This window comes from Carcharhinus amblyrhynchos, unplaced genomic scaffold (assembly GCF_965287045.1).
Source record: "Carcharhinus amblyrhynchos unplaced genomic scaffold, sCarAmb.v2.hapA scaffold_663, whole genome shotgun sequence".
Classification (NCBI taxonomy): domain Eukaryota; kingdom Metazoa; phylum Chordata; class Chondrichthyes; order Carcharhiniformes; family Carcharhinidae; genus Carcharhinus; species Carcharhinus amblyrhynchos.
Genome location: NW_027650403.1, coordinates 34 through 21,580, shown reverse-complemented (window position 1 = coordinate 21,580; position 21,547 = coordinate 34). Strand labels below are relative to the sequence as shown.

Genomic DNA, 21,547 nt, shown 5'->3' with positions numbered 1-21,547 from the left:
TGTGCTGTACCTGTCCTGGGAGTGTTTGATGGGGGACAGTGTAGAGGGAGCTTTACTTTGTATCTAACCCCGTGCTGTCCCTGTCCTGGGAGTGTTTGATGGGGACAGTGTAGAGGGAGCTTTACTCTGTATCTAACCCCGTGCTGTACCTGTCCTGGGAGTGTTTGATGGGGACAGTGTAGAGGGAGCTTTACTCTGTATCTAACCCCGTGCTGTACCTGTCCTGGGAGTGTTTGATGGGGACAGTGTAGAGGGAGCTTTACTCTGTATCTAACCCTGTGCTGTACCTGTCCTGGGAGTGTTTGATGGGGACAGTGTAGAGGGAGCTTTACTCTGTATCTAACCCCGTGCTGTCCCTGTCCTGGGAGTGTTTGATGGGGACAGTGTAGAGGGAGCTTTACTCTGTATCTAACCCCGTGCTGTACCTGTCCTGGGAGTGTTGGTGCCTAGTGGAGTGCCGCAGGGATCGGTGCTGGGGCCTCAACTATTTACCATTTATATAGATGATCTGGAGGAGGGGGCTGAGTGTAGGTTGTCGAAATTTGCTGATGACACGAAGATGAGTGGAAAAGCAAATTGTGCGGAGGGTGTGGAAAGTCTGCAGAGGGATCTGGATAGGCTGAGCAAGTGGGCGAGGACCTGGCAGATGGAGTATAATGTTAGCAAGTGTGAGGTTATCCACTTTGGCAGGAATAATAGTAGGAGGGATTACTATTTAAAGGGCGAAAAGCTGCAGCATGCTACGGTGCAGAGGGACCTGGGGGTCCTTGTGCATGAGTCGCAAAAACCCAGTCTGCAGGTGCAGCAGGTGATCAAGAAGGCGAATGGGATGCTGGCCTTTATAGCGAGGGGGATTGAATATAAAAGCAGAGAGATCTTGCTGCAACTGTACAGGGTACTGGTGAGGCCGCAGCTGGAGTACTGTGTGCAGTTTTGGTCGCCGCACTTGCGCAAGGATATTTTGGCCTTGGAGGGAGTACAGAGGAGGTTCACTAGGCTGATACCGGAGATGAGGGGGTTGGACTATGAAGAGAGGCTGAATAGACTGGGTCTGTACTTGGAGTTTAGAAGGATGAGGGGGGATCTTATAGAGACGTATAAGATAATGAAGGGGATGGATAGGGTAGAGGTAGAGAGATTCTTCCTGCTTAGAAAGGACAGTAGGACTAGAGGGCACAGCCTCAAGATAAGGGGGTGGGGGGGGGGAAGCAGTTTAGATCAGAGTTGAGGAGGAACTTCTTCACTCAAAGGGTGGTGAATCTCTGGAATTCTCTGCCTGTTGAAGTGGTGGAGGCTGCCTCGCTGAATATATTTAAGTCACGGGGTAGATAGGTTTTTGACAGACAAGGGAGTTAAGGGTTATTGGGAGAAAGCAGGAAAGTGGAACTGATCCACTTCAGATCAGCCATGATCTTATTGAATGGCGGGGCAGGCTCGAAGGGCTAGATGGCCTACTCCTGCTCCTATTTCTTATGTTCTTATGTTTGATGGGGGACAGTGCAGAGGGAGCTTTACTCTGTATCTAACCCCGTGCTGTACCTGTCCTGGGAGTGTCTGATGGGGACAGTGTGGGAGCGCCGCACTGTGGGAGGGTCGGTGCCGAGGGAGCGCCGCACCGTGGGAGGGTCGGTGCCGAGGGAGCACCGCACCGTGGGAGGGTCGGTGCGATAAGATTGAATGGATGGCGATGGAGTTTGGAGCTGTCCTCCGAAGGGGAATGGAATGTATCCCGAATCTGTTCGTATTTACCGGAGAACCATGAGGTTCTGCACCATCTCTTTGCCGAGGTAATGGTCAATACGGTATATCTGGTCCTCGTTGAACAGTGACGAGAGGTGGTCCGATAGCTTGTTGGAACTTTCCAGATCTTTCCCGAACGGCTTCTCCACAATCACACGGTTCCAACCACTGGAACCAGGGGAGCAGAGGGGAAACAGAGACCTGGTTAGACACTGCAGAGGACGTACGCACCCCCCACCCATCGACCCCCACCCCCCCAAATCGATCCCCTCCCCACCCACCCACCGATCCCCTCCCGCCCCCCCCACCAATCCCCTCCACCCACCCACCCACTGACCGATCCCCTCCCGCCCCCCCACCAATCCCCTCCCCCTCCACCCACCCACCCACCGATCCCCTCCCCCTCCACCCACCCACCCACCGATCCCCTCCCCCTCCACCCACCCACCCACCGATCCCCTCCCCCTCCACCCACCCACCCACCGATCCCCTCCCCCTCCACCCACCCACCCACCAATCCCCTCCCCCTCCACCCACCCACCCACCGATCCCCTCCCCCTCCACCCACCCACCAATCCCCTCCCCCTCCACCCACCCACCCACCAATCCCCTCCCCCTCCACCCACCCACCCACCAATCCCCTCCCCCTCCACCCACCCACCCACCAATCCCCTCCCCCTCCACCCACCCACCCACCCACCAACCCACCAATCCCCTCCCCCTCCACCCACCCACCAATCCCCTCCCCCTCCACCCACCCACCAATCCCCTCCCCCCCCACCCACCCACCAATCCCCTCCCCCTCCACCCACCCACCCACCAATCCCCTCCCCCTCCACCCACCCACCCACCAATCCCCTCCCCCTCCACCCACCCACCCCAATCCCCTCCCCCTCCACCCACCCACCCACCAACCCACCAATCCCCTCCCCCTCCACCCACCCACCAATCCCTCCCCCTCCACCCACCCACCAATCCCCTCCCCCTCCACCCACCCACCAATCCCCTCCCCCTCCACCCACCCACCCACCAATCCCCTCCCCCTCCACCCACCCACCCACCAATCCCCTCCCCCTCCACCCACCCACCCACCAATCCCCTCCCCCTCCACCCACCCACCCACCAATCCCCTCCCCCTCCACCCACCCACCCACCAATCCCCTCCCCCTCCACCCACCCACCCACCAATCCCCTCCCCCTCCACCCACCCACCCACCAATCCCCTCCCCCTCCACCCACCCACCAATCCCCTCCCCCTCCACCCACCCACCCACCAATCCCCTCCCCCTCCACCCACCCACCCACCAATCCCCTCCCCCTCCACCCACCCACCCACCAATCCCCTCCCCCTCCACCCACCCACCCACCAATCCCCTCCCCCTCCACCCACCCACCCACCAATCCCCTCCCCCTCCACCCACCCACCCACCAATCCCCTCCCCCTCCACCCACCCACCCACCAATCCCCTCCCCCTCCACCCACCAATCCCCTCCCCCTCCACCCACCAATCCCCTCCCCCTCCACCCACCCACCCACCAATCCCCTCCCCCTCCACCCACCCACCAATCCCCTCCCCCTCCACCCACCAATCCCCTCCCCCACCACCCACCCACCCACCCACCAACACTCCCCCACCACCCTGTTATCGCAAAGACATTGATAAACCGGACAGAGTGCGGAGAAGATTTCCGAGGATGTTGCCGGGACTGGTGGGGCACGAGTTACAGGGAGAGGTTGGTCGGGCTGGGGTTTTATTCCTCGGAGAATGAGGGGTGACCTTACTGAGGTGGATAAAATCCCGAGGGGCAGAGATAGGATGGACGCACAGAGTCTCCCTCGCAGGGAGGGGGAATGGAAAACTGGAGGGCAGAGGTTAAAGGTGAGAGGGGAAAGATCACAAAGGGACCCGAGGGGCAACTTCTTCACACAGAGGATGGTGGGATCTGGAATGAGCTGCAGAGAAAGTGATTGAGGCGGATACGACGGCAAGATTTAGATAGCAGTGGGATAAGTACGTGGATTGGAAAGGATTAGGGGGATATGGGCCAAAGCGGGCAATTGGGATGGGCTAGGAAGACTCCATGGCCGAAATGGACCGGTTGGGCTGAAGGGCCTGTTTCTGCGCCGTACTGCTCTATGACCTTATATCAAAAGACACAAAGGCTATACAGAAACTAACTGCCATCTCCTGTGGAGACAATGGGAACCAACAGTTATCTCAGCAAGATTCATACCCTGTAAAAGTTATGTGCTTGGCCAGTTTGCGGACTTGCGCCTTACTGGAGCCTATCAGAAGCTGGGATAGAAAGCCAGAACTTGGCCAGTGTGGACGGCTATTGGGTGTGTCAGAGCTTGTGACACAGAAACAAAGAAAGACAGTACAGTCTTCAGCCCTGCCCACAGTTCTGGCAGGCGACAACGCAAGTTTTGCTCTCTCGCTGACTACGGAATCAAGCCAGGTCAGCGGACAAGGAGGCAGGCCAGCTCCACGGCAGAATCTCGACACCAACTATTCGACTACAGAGGTCAGCGCTGGTGGAGTCACAACTCTCAAGCGGCCTGCGCTAGTTCACCATCTACTCCACACAGACCAGTCAAAGACTGGGTTGTTGTATATTTGGTCTTAAAACTAACTTTCAGACTCCAATCTTATTTTGAATCTTTGCGAACGCAACCTGAGGAGAGGGGAGGGGGGGGGGGTTTCAATCAAGGGAGTGAGTTCATCCCTCCTAACCCAGGGGCTTGAGCACAAGATATAGAACAGGAATAAGGCCATTCGGCCCCTCGAGCCTGTTCCTATTCAAAGGGGAAGAGTATGATTTAAGCGGTGACGGAGTGCGAAAGGTTTGTGTAGAGAGAGAACTGGATGTCCTTGTACACCCCTCACTGAAAAATAACACCCAGCTACGACAGGCAGTTAAAAAGGCAAATGGTACGTTGGCCTACATTGTAAATGGGCACCGGCACAGTGGGTTAGCACTGCTGCCTCTCAGCACCAAAAACCCGGGTTCAATTCCCGGCTCGGGTCACTGTCTGTGTGGACTTTGCACATTCTCCCCACATCTGCGTGGGTTTCCTCCCACTGTCCAAAGATGGGCGGGTTAGGTGGACTGGCCGTGCTAAATTGCCTCTTAGTGTCAGGGGGATTAGGTAGGGTAGAGCATGGGGTTGCGGGGATAGGGCCTGGGTGGGATTGCAGCTGGTGCAGACTCAATAGGCCGAATGGCCTCTTTCTGCACTGAGGATTCTGTGATTCTAAATAGCCCCTTAGTGACCAAAGATGTGCGGATCGGGGGGATTAGGAGGGTGAATATGTGGCTTCAGACGGGGGGGCGGGGGGGGAGGGTGTGGATGGGATACTCTCTTCAAGAATCAAGGGGGTCACAGTCTCAGGGTATTGGGTAGGAGAAACTTCTTCACTCAGAGGGTGGTGAATGTGTGGAATTCTCTCCCACAGGAGGTGGACAGGACACTGAATATATTCAGCAAGGAGATGGACAGATCTGTAGACTAGAAAAGCAAACAAGGAGATAGGGAGAGTGTGGGCATTGGGACACTGGGTGGGTCAGTGTCCGTATGGGGAGTCCCAGGAGGTGGTGGTAACAGTCGACGGTCCAGCTCCCACCCCCAACCGCCCCTCCCTCACACTCACATCTTGCCCATACACGACTGCTTGATGTTGTGGGTGACATCCTGGTACACACTGGGGGGCAGTGCCAGGTAAAAGAGGCGGTTAGCCTGGGGGCCATTGTGAAGAGCGTTGATGTGAGAGTCCAGCTTCTGGAAGCTCGCTGCATCGCTGTACGTACCCTGGACGTAACTGTTACACTCAAAGAAATCATCGACTTTACGCTGCTCCTCCTCTGTCGCCTGAGGGAGAGAGACCGGGGGAAGGAAGGGAGGGAGGGAGACACAGACAAAAGGGGGAGAGGGGGTTACCATGTGGCACCTCACATTTGTCTTTGGGACCCTGGGCCCCCCACACAATCAGCTAAACAAAACACTCCAGGGGTCGCGAACCGCCCGCAGCCCCTCACCGCCACCTGGTGCCCCAGAGGGGAATGTGTTTCTGTGAAGCCTCACATGGCCAAATAGCCATCCCATTCCTCCTCCACCAAGATGGAACGGAATGGTACACTGCCCACCACCCCCCACCACTCTCTGAGGAATGGTCACCCACAAGACAACCTCGCGGGCAAGGATACAAACAGCCCAGGCACTCACCTTGAGGAAGGGCTGAGCCTGCTTCCGAATGGCTTCCATCGTCAGGTTCGATCGAGCAAATCCCACAATGTGAGTGTCTGCTGGGAGCAGCCCATCTCGATAGAGCCACCTGTACATGAGAGAGAGAGAGAGAGAGAGACACAGACAGAGAGACACAGAGAGTGAGTGACAGAGAGAGAGACATCAAACACTCCCAGGACAGGTACAGCACGGGGTTAGATACAGAGTAAAGCTCCCTCTACACTGTCCCCCCATCAAACACTCCCAGGACAGGTACAGCACGGGGTTAGATATAGAGTAAAGCTCCCTCTACACTGTCCCCATCAAACACTCCCAGGACAGGTACAGCACGGGGATAGATACAGAGTAAATCTCCCTCTACACTGTCCCCCATCAAACAACCCCCAGACAGAATCACAGAATACGGTGCAGAAGAAGCCCTTCGGCCCATCGAGTCTGTGTGAATACATGAAAAGCCCTGATCTCCCACCTAACCCCATCTGCCAGCACTTGGCCCATAGCCCTGAATGTGATGATGTGCCAAGTGCTCATCCAGATCCTTTTTAAAGGATGTGAGGCATCCCACCTCCACCACCCTCCCAGGCAGCGCATTCCAGACCCTCACCACCCTCTGGGTAAAAAGCTTTTCCTCACATTCCCGCACCCCCGTGAAACATCCTGCCCCTCCCCTTGAACCCTGTGTCCCCCTCGAGACTGACCCGTCAACTAAGGGGAACAGCTGCTCCTTATCCACTCTGTCCATGTCCCTCATAATCTTGTACACATCGATTAGATCACCCCTCAGTCTTCTCTGTTCCAACCAAAACAATCTAAGCCTTTCCAACCTCTCTCCATCGCTGAAACGCTCCATCCCAGTCAGCATCCTGCTGAATCTCCTCTGCACCCTCTCCAGTGGAATCATGTCCTTCCTATGATGTAGTGACCCAGACCTGCACACAGTGCTCCAGCTGTGGCCTCAAAGTTCAATACAACTCCAACATGACCTCTCTGCTTCTGTAATCTGTGCCTCGATTGATAAAGGCGAGTGTCTCATCTGCCTTTTTCACCACCCGATTAACACACCTTTCTGTCTTCACAGATCTGGGGACAAACACGCCAAGGTCCTTTTCTTCCCTACAGAATTTTCCAGTGTCCTTCCATTTGTTGAATCCTTGTCAAATTGGGGGTCAATGGGTGCTATTCAGATTGGCGGTTGGTGACTAGTGGAGTGCCCCAGGGGTCGGTGCTGGGGCCTCAGCTATTTACCATTTATATAGATGATCTGGAGGAGGGAACCAAGTGTGTGGTGTCAAAATTTGCTGATGACACCAACATTGGGGGAACGGCAAATTGTGCGGAGGGTGTGGAGAGTCTGCAGAAGGATCTAGATAGGCTGGGCGAATGGGCCAGGATCTGGCAAATGGAATTTAATGTTGGCAAATGTGAGGTTGTCCACTTTGGTAGGAATAATGGTAGGAAGGACTATTACTTACGTGGCGAAAAACTGCAGCAGGCAACAGTACAGAGGGACCTCGGGGTCCTTGTGCATGAGTCGCAAAAACCCAGGCTGCAGGTGCAGCAGGTGGTCAGGAAGGCGAATGGGATGCTGGCCTTCATAGCGAGGGGGATTGAATATAAAAGTAGGGAAGTCTTGCTACAGCTGTATAGGGCATTGGTGAGGCCGCAGCTGGAGTACTGTGTGCAGTTTTGGTCGCCGCACTTACGCAAGGATATTTTCGCCTTGGAGGGAGTGCAGAGGAGGTTTACTAGGCTGATACCAGAGTTGAGGGGGTTGAACTATGAGGAAAGGCTGAATAAACTAGGCTTGTACTCGTTAGAGTTTAGAAGAATGAGGGGAGATCTCATTGAGACGTATAAGATGATGAATGGGATGGATAGGATAGAGGTGGAGAGACTCTTCCCGCTCAGAAAGGACAGTAGGACTAGGGGGCCAGCCTCAAGATAAAGGGGGGGCGGTTTAGAACGGAATTGAGGAGGAACTTCTTCACTCAAAGGGTGGTGAATCTCTGGAATTCTCTGCCCGTTGAAGTGGTGGAGGCTGCCTCGCTAAATATTTTTAAGACGCGGGTTGATGGGTTTTTGATAAGAGAGGGGATTAAGGGTTATGGGGAGAGGGCGGGAAAGTGGAACTGAGCAGCGACAGATCAGCCATGATCTTATTGAATGGCGGGGCAGGCTCGAAGGGCTGGATGGCCTACTCCTGCTCCTATTTCTTATGTTCTTATTCCTTCCAAAGTGCATCACTTCACACTTTTCAGGGTTAAATTCCATTTGCCACTTATCTGCCCATTGGACCATTCCGTCTGTATCTTCTAGTAGCCCGAGACTCCCCGTCTCACTGATAACCGCACGGCCAATCTTTGAGTCATCCATAAACTTACTAACCCTCCCACTCACACAGTCATCCATGTCATTGATATAAAAGATCAGTAGGAGGCCCAGCACGGATCCCTGTGGTTCGCCACTGGCTTCCAGTCACGAAAGCAGCTTCTGTCATCACCCTCTGTCTCCTACAACCGAGCCAATTTTGAACCCACCTTGCCAGATCACCTGTATCCCATGTGGGACTTTGACAAAGGTTTTGCTGAAGTCCATATAAACTACATCAACCGCACTACCCTCATCTACGCACCTGGTTACATGCTCAAAAAATTCAATCTAATTTGTTAGACATGACCCTCCCTCTCTGAAGCCATGCTGACTGTCCCTGATCAAGACTTGCCTTTCCAGTGAGGCAGACTCACTGGTCTGTCGTTCCCTGGTTTGTCTCTACAAACTTTCTTAAATAACGGAATAGCTAACCTCCAGTCATCTGGCACCTCGCCCGTGAGAAGTCCAACCGATTTAATTTGATAAATTGGTTCATTTGATTTGTTTACCCCAGTCCAACGCCGGCATCTCCACATCATGACCTCCCCCGTGGCCAGAGCCCCTGCAATCTCCTCCCTTTGCTCCCACAGCAGCCTGGGGCACAATTCATCTGGACCTGGAGGTTTATCCAATACATTGTCAGCCCTCTCTTGAGCCTCTCAGTCTCTCCCCGAGTTCCACAACTACCTCCTCATTCTCACGGGTGAAGACAGATGTGAAATATTTGGGTGGGGTGTGTGGGGGGGTTACACCCACACACGCTCTTTCCCAAGGGCTCCTTGCGACTCGTTCCCTTCCCCCCAGTTCCTCAGCCAAGAGGCCGTTACTCACAGCGATGTGTGACATGGTCAGCATCACAGCCGGCCAGATCTCAGTGTCCCTCCCCACAATCAGGATGGTCTAACCCGAGTGCCCCCCCCAACAGTGAGGATAGTTTCACCGAGCACCCTCCCCCCCCTCAACAGTGAGGGTGGTTTCAGCGAGCCCCCCACCCCCCATGGTGAGGATGGTTTCACTGAGCCCCCCCCACCCCCCACGGTGAGGAGGGTTTCACCGGGCCGGGTTGATCACACACCCCTTTTGCAACCTGCGGGATGAGGGTGGGGCTGACATCGTGTCGGGGGAAAAACAGCCCCCCAGGGGGTAAATGAGAGCAACTCACCACAGAGTGGGGTAAATCTTCTTCTTCGCCAAGTCACCCTGTAGACAGAGAGAGAGAGACAGACAGAGAGACAGAGACAGAGAGACAGAGACAGAGAGACAGAGACAGAGAGACAGAGACAGAGAGACAGAGACAGAGAGACAGAGACAGAGAGACAGAGAGACAGAGAGATGTTATGACTTTAAGATCCAAACAAGAGATTTTAACAGCAGCTTCACCCTGACCCAGCATCAGCCCCACTCCCCCATTACACTCTCACCCTCCCTCCCTCCGCATCACCATCTCTCCTTCCAAAACCTTCCCTATTTCTCCATTCACCGTCCCTCCCTCCCTCAGACCCCCCGCTCCCTCCCTCAGCCCCCCCGCTGCCTCACTACCCCCTCCCCCTCACTCCCCCCCCTCAGCCCCTCACTCCCCCCTCAGCCCCTCACTCCCCCCTCAGCCCCTCCCTCAGCCCCTCACTCCCCCCCTCCTCCCTCAGCCCCTCACTCCCCCTCTCCTCCCTCAGCCCCTCACTCCCCCCCTCCTCCCTCAGCCCCTCACTCCCCCCCTCCTCCCTCAGCCCCTCACTCCCCCCCTCCTCCCTCAGCCCCTCACTCCCCCCCTCCTCCCTCAGCCCCTCACTCCCCCCCTCCTCCCTCAGCCCCTCACTCCCCCCCTCCTCCCTCAGCCCCTCACAGAGGCTCCAATCACGGTCACGATGTGAAGCTGATGTTCATTCGGCATCTTCCGCTTGCGCCGATCCGGGCCCGGACCAGACCCCGCCCCCCGCCTCAGGCTCCGCCCCCGCCCAGGCCCCGCCTCCCGTCCCTGCCCAGGTGCCCGCCCCACGCCCCGCCCCGCCCCCCGGCCAGAACCCGTCATTTCTCACCGGCCTCGTCCACTCAAGACCCCGCCCCTTACCCTGACCTGTCACCGAGACCACGCCCCCTCCCCAGTCCCCGCCCACTTTGCGTGCGATAGCGACCGCCCCCCCCTCTCTGTTTTTCTCCCCCCCGCTCCGGGTTGGTATCTCCCGAGCTCCCACTTTCGCGGGCGGAGGGGGGGAGGACGGAACCACGAGAGAGGGGGGGGGGGGTTGAGAGGAAAGGGGGTTGAGAGGAAAGGGGGTTTATCTCGGAGTAAAATATCATTCCAAAAATTATAGAAAATGGGAATCCGATTCCTTACTCCAACCCCACCCGGGAGAGAGGCAGGAACCTCCACAGAACCTTCTAGAACCTCCCCCTTCTAGATCCTCTCCATCCAGAACCTTCCCTATTCTAGATCGAGACCTTCTAGAACCACCACCCCCTTCTAGAACATTCCCCTTCTAGATTATCCCCTCACTAGAACCTTATCCCTTCTAGATCATCTGGGCCCTTCCTTTCTAGAACCTCTCCTGGACCCTTCTCCCTTCTAGATTATCTAGACCTTTCCCCTCCTAGAACCTCTCCCTCCAGAACTTCCCCCTTCTAGGCCCTCTCCATCCAGAACTTCCCCCTTTTAGATCCTTTCCCTCTAGAATCTTTCCCACTAGAACCTCCTCCCTTCTAGATCTTCCCTTCACTAGAGCCTTCCCCCCTTCTGGATCCTCTCTCTCTAGAACCTCCCACCCCTCCTAGAATCTTCCCTCCGAATGATCTGGAGAAAACGTAGGGGGGATCTGACCAGTAAGTTTGGAAGTGACATGAAGGCGAGTGGAGTTGCTGATAGTGCCGAGGATAGTCAGAGAATACAACAGGATACAGATAGATTGGAGGCATTTCACAATATACGTTAACGGTTTAGAGGAAGGAACTGAAGGCACTGTTGCTAAATTTGAAGATGATACAAAGATATGTAGAGGGACAGGTAGTATTGAGGAAGCAGGGGGGCTGCAGAAGGACTTGGACAGGTTAGGAGAGTGGGCAAAGAAGGGGCAGATGGAATACAATGTGGAAAAGTGTGAGGTTCTGCACTTTGGAAAGAAGAATGGAGATATAGACTATTTTCTAAATGGGAAAATGCTCAGGAAATCAGAAACACAAAGGGACTCGGGAATCATTGTTCAAGATTCTCTTAAGGTTAACGTGCAGGTTCAGTCGGCAGTTAGGAAGACAAATGCAATGTTAGCATTCATGTCGAGAGGGTTAGAATACAGGAACAGGGATGGACTCCTGAGGCTGTATAAGGCTCTGGGTCAGACCCCATTTGGAGAATTGAGAGCAGTTTTAGGCCCCGTATCTAAGGAAGGATCTGCCGGCCTTGGAAAGGATCCAGAGGAGGTTCACAAGAATGATCCCTGGAATGAAGAGCTTGTCGTATGAGGAACGGTTGAAGATTCTGGGTCTGTACTCGTTGGGAGTTTAGAAGGATGAGGGGGGGATCTTATTGAAACTTACAGGATACGGCGAGGCCCTGGATAGAGTGGACGTGGAGAGGATGTTTCCACTAGTAGGAAAAACTAGAACCAGAGAGGGACAACCTCAGGGAAAAGGGACGATCCTTTAAAACAGAGATGAGGAGGAATTTCTTCAGCCAGAGAGTGGGGAATCTGTGGAACTCTTTGCCGCAGAGGAGGCCGGGTCACTGAGTGTCTTTAAGACAGAGATAGATCGGTTCCTGATTAATAAGGGGATCAGGGGTTATGGGGAAAAGGCAGGAGAATGGGGATGAGAAAAATATCAGCCATGATTGAATGGGGGAGCAGACTCGATGGGCCGAGTGGCCTCATTCTGCTCCTGTGTCTTAAGGAGACTTGGGCAGAGAAATGGCAGATGGAGTTTAATCCAGATAAATGTGAAATGATGCATTTTGGAGGATCAGATTTAAGCGTGAATTATACTGTAAATGGCAGAACCCTGAGGAACATTAACATACAGAGGGATCTGGGCGTACAGGTCCACAGTTCCCGAAAAGTGGCAACACAGGTGGCCAAGGTGATTAAGAAGGCATACGGCATGCTTCATCAGCCGGGGCATTGGGTACAAGATATGGGAAATCATGTTGCAGCTATGTAAAACCTTGGTTAGGTCGCATTTGGAGCATTGCACACAGTTCTGGTCTCCCAGAAGGACATGGAAGCTTTGGAGAGAAGGTAAAGAAGGTTCACCAGGATGTTGCCTGATCTTAAGGGTATTGGCTATGAGGAGAGGTTAGATAAACTCGGATTGTTTTCACTGGAAAGACGGAGGCTGAGGGGGGACCTGGTCTATAAAATGATGAGAGGCACAGACAGGGTGGATAGTCAGAGGCTTTTCCCCCAGGGTGGAAGTGTCAGTTATACAGGCAGGGGCACAGGTTCAAGGTGAGAGGGGGAGAGTTTAAGGGAGATGTGCGGGGGGAAGTTTTTCACACAGAGAGTGGTGGGTGCCTGGAACGCGCTGCCAGAGGAGGGGTGGAAGCAGGAACATTAGCAACATTTAAGAGGCATCTGGATGGGGACATGGATAGGGAGGGAATAGAGGGATAGTAACTGGGTATGGGTGCAGGTTTGATGGGCTGAAGGGCCTGTTCTTGTGCTGTATTGTTCTGTGACCTCTATGTGTGTGTTTAATTGGATAGGTTCTGGGGCACACCTACAATCCCAGCACCCACGGAGAACAGGGAGTGGCAGGGCACTTGCAAGCACCCGTTAATCCTTTCGCCACCCTTGTAGCTTGCTTTTTGGTGGGGGGTGGGGGGTGTTTCCATTGGACGACTGAGTCAACAACAACCCCTTCCCATTCCCACCCCCCCCCGCTCCACGTACAATCCTATCAAACCATTGCAGTGCACATTGGAACCAGAGACCACCAAAATATGAGAGGCGATATTAGGGGTGGGGGGTCACCAGATTGGAGGCTCCTTAAAACCAGAGGAGGAGCAGGTGGCGGGACAGGCAGAGAGGTTTGGGTAGGGGTTTCCAGACCTTAGTCCCCCCCCCAGTTTACCCGGGCAGCTAAAGGCACAGAGAGGTGGAGATGCGTGAGAGGCCAAAATTGGAGGAGTGCTGGCATCTTGAACGGTTGTAGGGGCTGGAGGAGGTTACAGAGATAGGGAGGGGGTGTAGGGGGCTGGAGGAGGTTACAGAGATAGGGAGGGGGTGTAGGGGGCTGGAGGAGGTTACAGAGATAGGGAGGGGGTGTAGGGGGCTGGAGGAGGTTACAGAGATAGGGAGGGGGTGTAGGGGGCTGGAGGAGGTTACAGAGATAGGGAGGGGGTGTAGGGGGCTGGAGGAGGTTACAGAGATAGGGAGGGGGTGTAGGGGGCTGGAGGAGGTTACAGAGATAGGGAGGGGGTGTAGGGGGCTGGAGGAGGTTACAGAGATAGGGAGGGGGTGTAGGGGGCTGGAGGAGGTTACAGAGATAGGGAGGGGGTGTAGGGGGCTGGAGGAGGTTACAGAGATAGGGAGGGGGTGTAGGGGGCTGGAGGAGGTTACAGAGATAGGGAGGGGGTGTAGGGGGCTGGAGGAGGTTACAGAGATAGGGAGGGGGTGTAGGGGGCTGGAGGAGGTTACAGAGATAGGGAGGGGGTGTAGGGGGCTGGAGGAGGTTACAGAGATAGGGAGGGGGTGTAGGGGGCTGGAGGAGGTTACAGAGATAGGGAGGGGGTGTAGGGGGCTGGAGGAGGTTACAGAGATAGGGAGGGGGTGTAGGGGGCTGGAGGAGGTTACAGAGATAGGGAGGGGGTGTAGGGGGCTGGAGGAGGTTACAGAGATAGGGAGGGGGTGTAGGGGGCTGGAGGAGGTTACAGAGATAGGGAGGGGGTGTAGGGGGCTGGAGGAGGTTACAGAGATAGGGAGGGGGTGTAGGGGGCTGGAGGAGGTTACAGAGATAGGGAGGGGGTGTAGGGGGCTGGAGGAGGTTACAGAGATAGGGAGGGGGTGTAGGGGGCTGGAGGAGGTTACAGAGATAGGGAGGGGGTGTAGGGGGCTGGAGGAGGTTACAGAGATAGGGAGGGGGTGTAGGGGGCTGGAGGAGGTTACAGAGATAGGGAGGGGGTGTAGGGGGCTGGAGGAGGTTACAGAGATAGGGAGGGGGTGTAGGGGCTGGAGGAGGTTACAGAGATGGGGGGGGTGGAACACTGTAGAGGCATTTGCAAAATATTATAAATTTGGAGTGTTTGATGGGGGACAGTGTATAGAGAGTCTTACTCTGTATCTAACCCCGTGCCCACACACTGGATTTGAATGAACAAGGACACCCAGATCCACCATACCGTCCCTGGGCACTTGCCCTTTATGAAATCGCTTGCTTTGCTGTTTTTCCCACCAAAGTGAATAACCTCGGGCCAATTCACAAAGCAGTTTGTCTGCTACGCTCTAACCCACTCCATCAGACTTGTCCAGATCCCCATGGGGCCTGCAGATTGTGGACAGAGCTGAATTCCTTCAGTTGTGCACTGATCTCGCTGGGAGACCAAGTGTACCGACTCGAACAATCAGGTCTTTCATCATTGTTCACAGACCCTGGGTGCAGGGCGGCCAGCACTGTGTGTGTTATATTTTATTAAAGTCCAATCCTCCTGCTCACCGTCTCTCTGGATGATTTGCCCTGTGGATGTTGTAACCCAGCTTTGACTAATGGTTAGCATAGAGCAACCGATCACAGGAGGAATAAGACGGAACCACTCCCAGAGTCTACTCCACAATCACCAGAGTAAAGCTCCCTCTACACTGTCCCCCCATCAAACACTCCCAGGACAGGTACAGCACGGGGTTAGATACAGAGTAAAGCTCCCTCTACACTGTCCCCATCAAACACTCCCAGGACAGGTACAGCACGGGGTTAGATACAGAGTAAAGCTCCCTCTACACTGTCCCCCCATCAAACACTCCCAGGACAGGTACAACATGGGGTTAGATACAGAGTAAAGCTCCCTCTACACTGTCCCCATCAAACACTCCCAGGACAGGTACAGCATGGGGTTAGATACAGAGTAAAGCTCCCTCGACACTGTCCCCCATCAAACACTCCCAGGACAGGTACAGCACGGGATTAGATACAGAGTAAAGCTCCCGCGACACTGTCCCCCATCAAACATTCCCAGGACAGGTACAGCACGGGGTTAGATACAGAGTAAAGCTCCCTCTACACTGTCCCCCCATCAAACACTCCCAGGACAGGTACAACATGGGGTTAGATACAGAGTAAAGCTCCCTCTACACTGTCCCCATCAAACACTCCCAGGACAGGTACAGCATGGGGTTAGATACAGAGTAAAGCTCCCTCGACACTGTCCCCCATCAAACACTCCCAGGACAGGTACAGCACGGGATTAGATACAGAGTAAAGCTCCCTCGACACTGTCCCCCATCAAACATTCCCAGGACAGGTACAACACGGGGTTAGATACAGAGTAAAGCTCCCTGTACACTGTCATCACCGGTCTTCAGCACGAGGGGGATTTGATTACAGCAGCAAGTGATGTCTTGCTACATTTGTATAGTGCCTTGGCAAGACAGCATGAATCACTAAAAGCTAGCAGGCAGGTGCAATAAGTAATTAAGAATGCAAACTGCATTTTGGCTTTATTGCAGTAGGGGCTGGAGTTTAAAAATAGGGAGGTTTCATTGCAATTGTGCAGGGTGTTGGTGAGGCCTCAGCTGGAATACTGCGCAGAATGTTGGACCCCTTACCTAACAAAAAGGATATAGTAACACTGGAGTCAGGCCAAAGGAGATTCTCCAGGTTAATTCCTGGGATGAGAGAGTTGTCCTGTCAAGAGAGACTAAATAGTCTGGGTCTGTATTCCTGGGAGTTTAGAGTGAGGGATGAATTTATTCAAACATACACAATCCTGAGGGGGACTGACAGGGTAGATGGTGAGATGTTTTCACTAATGGGAGAGTCTGGAACAAGGGGACATCGCTACAAGATACAGGGCCACTCATTTAAAACTGAAGTGTAGAAATGTCTTCTCGCAGAGGGTGGTGCGTCTCTGGAATTCTCTGTCCCAAAAGGGTGCTGGAGGCTGGATCATTGGAAACATTTAAAGTGGAGGTGGGTAAATATTTGACAGATCGAGGAATAGGGAGCTCGGGGGAAATGGCACAGAAAAGGAGGCCAGCACTCATCACCCATGATCATATTGAATGGCAGGGCAGGCCTGAGGGGCTGAGTAGCCGACTCCTGCTTCTGGTTCTTGTGTCGAATCTCAGAATAAAGCGGCAGGTCGTTTAGGAGTCAGATGAGGGGGAATTTCTTCACTCGGAAGGTGGAATCCTTTACCCTCAGGGTGGGGGTGGGGTGCCACACAGACCCAGTCATTAAGACCAAGAGATTTCTAAGAATATCAAGGGATCGAGATCTCTGATTGCGGAAGGGTGTGTTAGTCGGGTGGTGATAAAGGCACACAGGACGTACACCTTTATCAATCGAGGCACAGATTACAGAAGCAGGGAGGTCATGTTGGAGTTCTGTAGCGCGTTGGTGAGGCCACAGCTGGAGCACTGTGTGCAGGTCTGGGTCGCCACATTATAGGAAGGATGTAAGAACATAAGAACATAAGAAATAGGAGCAGGCGTGGGCCATCTAGCCCTTCGAGCCTGCCCCGCCATTCAATAAGATCATGGCTGATCTGTCGTGTCTCAGTTCCACTTTCCCGCCCTCTCCCCATAACCCTTAATCCCCTCTCCTATCAAAAACCCATCAACCCGCGTCTTAAAAATATTTAGCGAGGCAGCCTCCACCACTTCAACGGGCAGAGAATTCCAGAGATTCACCACCCTTTGAGTGAAGAAGTTCCTCCTCAACTCCGTTCTAAACCGCCTCCCCTTTATCTTGAGGCTGTGCCCCCTAGTCCTACTGTCCTTTGAGCGGGAAGAGTCTCTCCACCTCTATCCTATCCATCCCATTCATCATCTTATACGTCTCAATGAGATCTCCCCTCATTCTTCTAAACTCTAACGAGTACAAGCCTAGTTTATTCAGCCTCTCCTCATAGCTCAACCCCCTCAACTCCGGGATGTGATTGCACTGGAGGGGGTGCGGAGGAGATTCACCAGGATGCTGCCTGGGGTGGAGAGGGGTTAGGTAGGCTTGGGGCGATCTGATCGAGGTGTTCAGGGTTAGCAGGGGACATGGTCAGGAGCAGCCGTTCCCCTTAGTTAAACTGATCTTTCTCTACACCCTTGCTGTGACTGTAACACTACATTCTGCGCCCTCTCCTTTCCTTCCCCCCATGTACTCTATGAACGGTATGCTTTGTCTGTGTAGTACGCAAGAAACAATACTTTTCACCATATCCCAACACATGTGACAATAATAAATCAAATCATTGAAGGGTCCGTCACGAGGGGGGTCACAGGTGAGGGGGAGGAGGTTTTGGGGGTGGATGTGAAGGAAAGCTTTTTACCCAGAGGGTGGTGAGGGTCTGGAATGCACTGCTGGGGGTGGGGGGCGCGAGATGCCTCACATCCTTTAAAAAGTATCTGGATGAGCACTTGGCACATCACCACATTCAGGGCTATGGGACAAGTGCTGGTAAACGGGATTAGGTGGGAGATCAGGTGTTTCTAACTCAATGGGCCAAAGGGCCTGTTATGCACCATGTGATGTAGGAGGTACATGATCAGCAGTGATCATATTGAACAGCGAGAGGCAGGCTCCAAGTGCTGAATGGCCTGCTCTCTACCCTCCCAGTAAAAAGTCTGACAACACCAGGTTTAAGTCCAACCGATTTATTTGATAGTAAACTCACTAGCTTTCGAGGTTTCCCTCTTCGTCAGGTGAATGGAGAGTTCTGGCCTCAGACAGAGCATATAAAGCACAGACAGTTTACAGATTACTGATTAGAATGTGAATTTTTACACCTAACCTGCTGTTCAAGTCTTAAAGTGGCTGACAATGTGAGTGGAAGGAGCACTGATCACAGGTTAAAGAGATGTGTATTGTCTCCAGACAGGACAGTAAGTGAGGTTTTGCAAACCCAGGCAAGTCACGGGGGTTACTAACCCCCGTGACTTGCCTGGGTTTGCAAAACCTCACTTACTGTCCTGTCTGGAGACAATACACATCTCTTTAACCTGCGATCAGTGCTCCTTCCACTCACATTGTCAGCCACTTTAAGACTTGGACAGCAGGTTAGGTGTAAAGATTCACATTCTAATCAGTAATCTGTAAACTGTCTGTGCTTTATATGCTCTGTCTGAGGCCAGAACTCTCCATTCACCTGACGAAGAGGGAAACCTCGAAAGCTAGTGAGTTTACTATCAAATAAATCGGTTGGACTTAAACCTGGTGTTGTCAGACTTTTTACTGTGTTTACCCCAGTCCAACCCCGGCATCTCCACATCATGACTCTATCTTCCCACCAGAAGATTGGGGGTTAGGGGGACTGAGGGGTTAAACCCCCTCCTCCTGATGTTGCCCGCCATCAGTGGGTGGGAGGGGGGACAGATTCCGACAAAGGGCAATCCCTCCCACCAACCTCCATTTATACTAAAAAAAAAGCACGAGATATTCGACCACAGGATGCATCACAGCAGGGTCAGAATTCTTCCTGGAGCCTGGGCAGGGGTGAGGGGCATGGATTCCCCTGCGGGTTACCCCAAACCACACTTACAGCCCTCTGATTCTCCTCCCCTCCCCTACCCTCCCTCCTGGGACAGGACAGGGATCTTGCTGTGTCTCAGTGCCATGCTGGAGAATGTGGCAGAGACGGGTTACCAGTAGCAGAGCCTCTGGGAGAGGGTGGCAGCAGGAGCACTCAGCCTCGTCCAGCCGATCAAACGGGATAAAAGACTTAAGCCTCTGGCTCACTTCACTTCCATCGCCAAGCCACTCAGGAAAGCTGCAGGCTTTACCTTGACCTAGGCCTGACCTGCTGTGTGTGTGTGAGGGAGGGGAGGGGAGGGGAGGGGGGTGGGGGTGCGGGGAGAGGACTCTGAATTAACCTCAGTGCGTTTCGATCCCTAAAGTTCAGGCTGGTGCGTGTAAGAGAACAGTTATCAACAATGGGGCGGGAACCACAAAACAAACCTTGACAATCTCCTCTAAAGATCTTTCTTCACCCCACCCACCCTCTGAAAACCGAACCTTTGTAGAGAGAGAGGATTGAATCCAATAGGGAACTCTGTGTGAGTGGGGAGAGAACAACTCCTCGGGCTGTCAATATAAGACAGTCGTTAATCAATCCAGTCGGAGGGAATTCAGAAGAAACATGTTTAGAACATAGAGCAGACCCTTCGGCCCCTCAATGTTGTCCCGAGCTGTGTCTGAACCCAAGATCAGTCTATCCCACTCCCTATCATTCTGGTGTGCTCCATGTGCCTATCCAATAACCGCTTGAAAGTTCCTAAAGTGTCCGACTCCACTATCACAGCAGGCAGTGTATTCCACACCCCAACCACTCTCTGAGTGAAGAATCTACCTCGGACATCCCTCCTATATCTCCCACCATGAACCTTATAGTTATGCCCCCTAGTAACAGCTACATCCACCCGAGGAAATAGTCTCTGCACGTCCACTTTATCAATCCCCCTCATTATCTTATAAACCTCTATTAAGTCGCCTCTCATCCTCCTCCGCTCCAAAGAGAAAAGCTCCAGCTCCCTCAACCTTTCCTCATAAGACCTACCCTCCAAACCAGGCAGCATCCTGGTAAATCTCCTCTGCACTCTCTCCAATGCTTCCACATCCTTCTTATAGTGAGGTGACCAGAACTGAACACAATATTCCAAATGTGGTCTCACCAAGGTCCTGTATAGTTGCAGCATAACCCCACGGCTCTTAAACTCAAACCCCCTGTTAGTAAACGCTAACACGCTATAAGCCTTCTTCACGGCTCTATCCATTTGAGTGGCAACCTTCAGAGACCTGTGGATATGAACCCCAAGATCTCTTTGTTCCTCCACATTCCTTAGAACCCTGCCGTTGACCCTGTAATCTACATTCAAGTTTGTCCTACCAAAATGAATCACCTCACACTTATCAGGGTTAAACTCTATCTGCTACTTTTTGGCCCGGCTCTGCATCCTATCAATGCCTATTTGCAGCCTGCAAGAGCCCCACCGCCTGATCCACTACTCCACCAATCTTGGTGTCATCAGCAAATTTACTAACCCACCCTTCAGCCCCCTCTTCCAAGTCATTGATAAAAATCACAAATAGCAGAGGACCCAGCACTGATCCCTGTGGTTTACTCAGGAAGTGGGGGAGAATGTGGGACTCGCTCCCACGGGGGGAGTGGGGGAGAATGTGGGACTCGGTCCCACGGGGGGGAGTGGGGGAGAATGTGGGACTCACTCCCACGGGGGGGAGTGGGGGGGGAGTGGGGGGAGAGTGTGGGACTCGCTCCCATGGGGGGGAATGGGGGGAGAAGTGGGGGGAGAATGTGAGAATGGAAGTTGTTTCTTAACAATAAAGGGATTAAACTAGTTGGGGGGGGTATTACAGACCGAGGAAAAGGGGGCCTCCTGCTGGGATTCAAAAAAGTTTAAAAATGTACAGGGTGGGGGGGATGCAATTTATCCAGGACGCGTGGCTGTTGTAAGGAGAGCCCCCAAATCCAGATTAAAAGCAGACAGACAGAGGCAAAACACCAGAGAGAGGAGAACTAAATAACTGGAAGACTTCCTCAAAGCGACACACACACCACAAACTTTCCTGCACTTCCTGATGCAAACAGAGGGAGTCGTGCAGACAAGACTGAGAATTCTCGGTTAGACAGAGAGTGGGGAGGGGGGAGAGGGAGACTTACCGAGGCTCCCAGGGATGATGAAGATGTGAGTGTCGGAGACCTTAAACTGCTGGTCATGCATGAGATCCTGTCTGAATATATCCACAATGTCTGAGCGGCTGAGAGGCCCGTGGGGCTGGCGGTGCTCCATCCTGTCTGTACACAGAGAGAGAGAGAGAGTTACCGGCACTGGCAGCTAATACAGCAGGAGGAGGAGGGTACCTCCTCTCCTCTTCCTCTCTCCTGCCCTCCTCCTGGTCCCTCCCTCTGTCCCTCCTCCAAAACCCACACCCTCCCCCCCTCAATCATTGCTGGGCCAGTCTATCCCCCCCGAGGCTCAGATTTTGGGATCCCAGACTGACCAGTGCTAACCAGGATACCCATTCCTTCTCCTCTGTACCTCTGCC

General features: G+C 53.6%; 1 protein-coding gene across 2 annotated transcripts in view; it reads right to left on the bottom strand.

The window, feature by feature from the left end:
- Positions 1 to 21,310, bottom strand: part of g6pd (glucose-6-phosphate dehydrogenase) — a 31,453-nt gene extending 10,143 nt beyond the window's left edge. Inside the window, exons 1-5 of one of the 2 annotated variants that reach the window (XM_080184296.1) lie at positions 21,162 to 21,310; positions 9,519 to 9,556; positions 5,966 to 6,074; positions 5,394 to 5,611; positions 1,750 to 1,908 (exon numbers count right to left, since the gene is read on the bottom strand). In XM_080184296.1, coding sequence (XP_080040422.1) covers positions 1,750 to 1,908; positions 5,394 to 5,611; positions 5,966 to 6,074; positions 9,519 to 9,556; positions 21,162 to 21,218 — 581 coding nt within the window. In that variant the 5' untranslated portion in view covers positions 21,219 to 21,310. Of the gene's footprint in view, positions 1 to 1,749; positions 1,909 to 5,393; positions 5,612 to 5,965; positions 6,075 to 9,518; positions 9,557 to 10,196; positions 10,277 to 21,161 lie in introns of those variants that run through there. The other variant, XM_080184297.1, reaches the window with a different exon arrangement.
- Between the last annotated feature and the right edge of the window lie 237 nt (positions 21,311 to 21,547).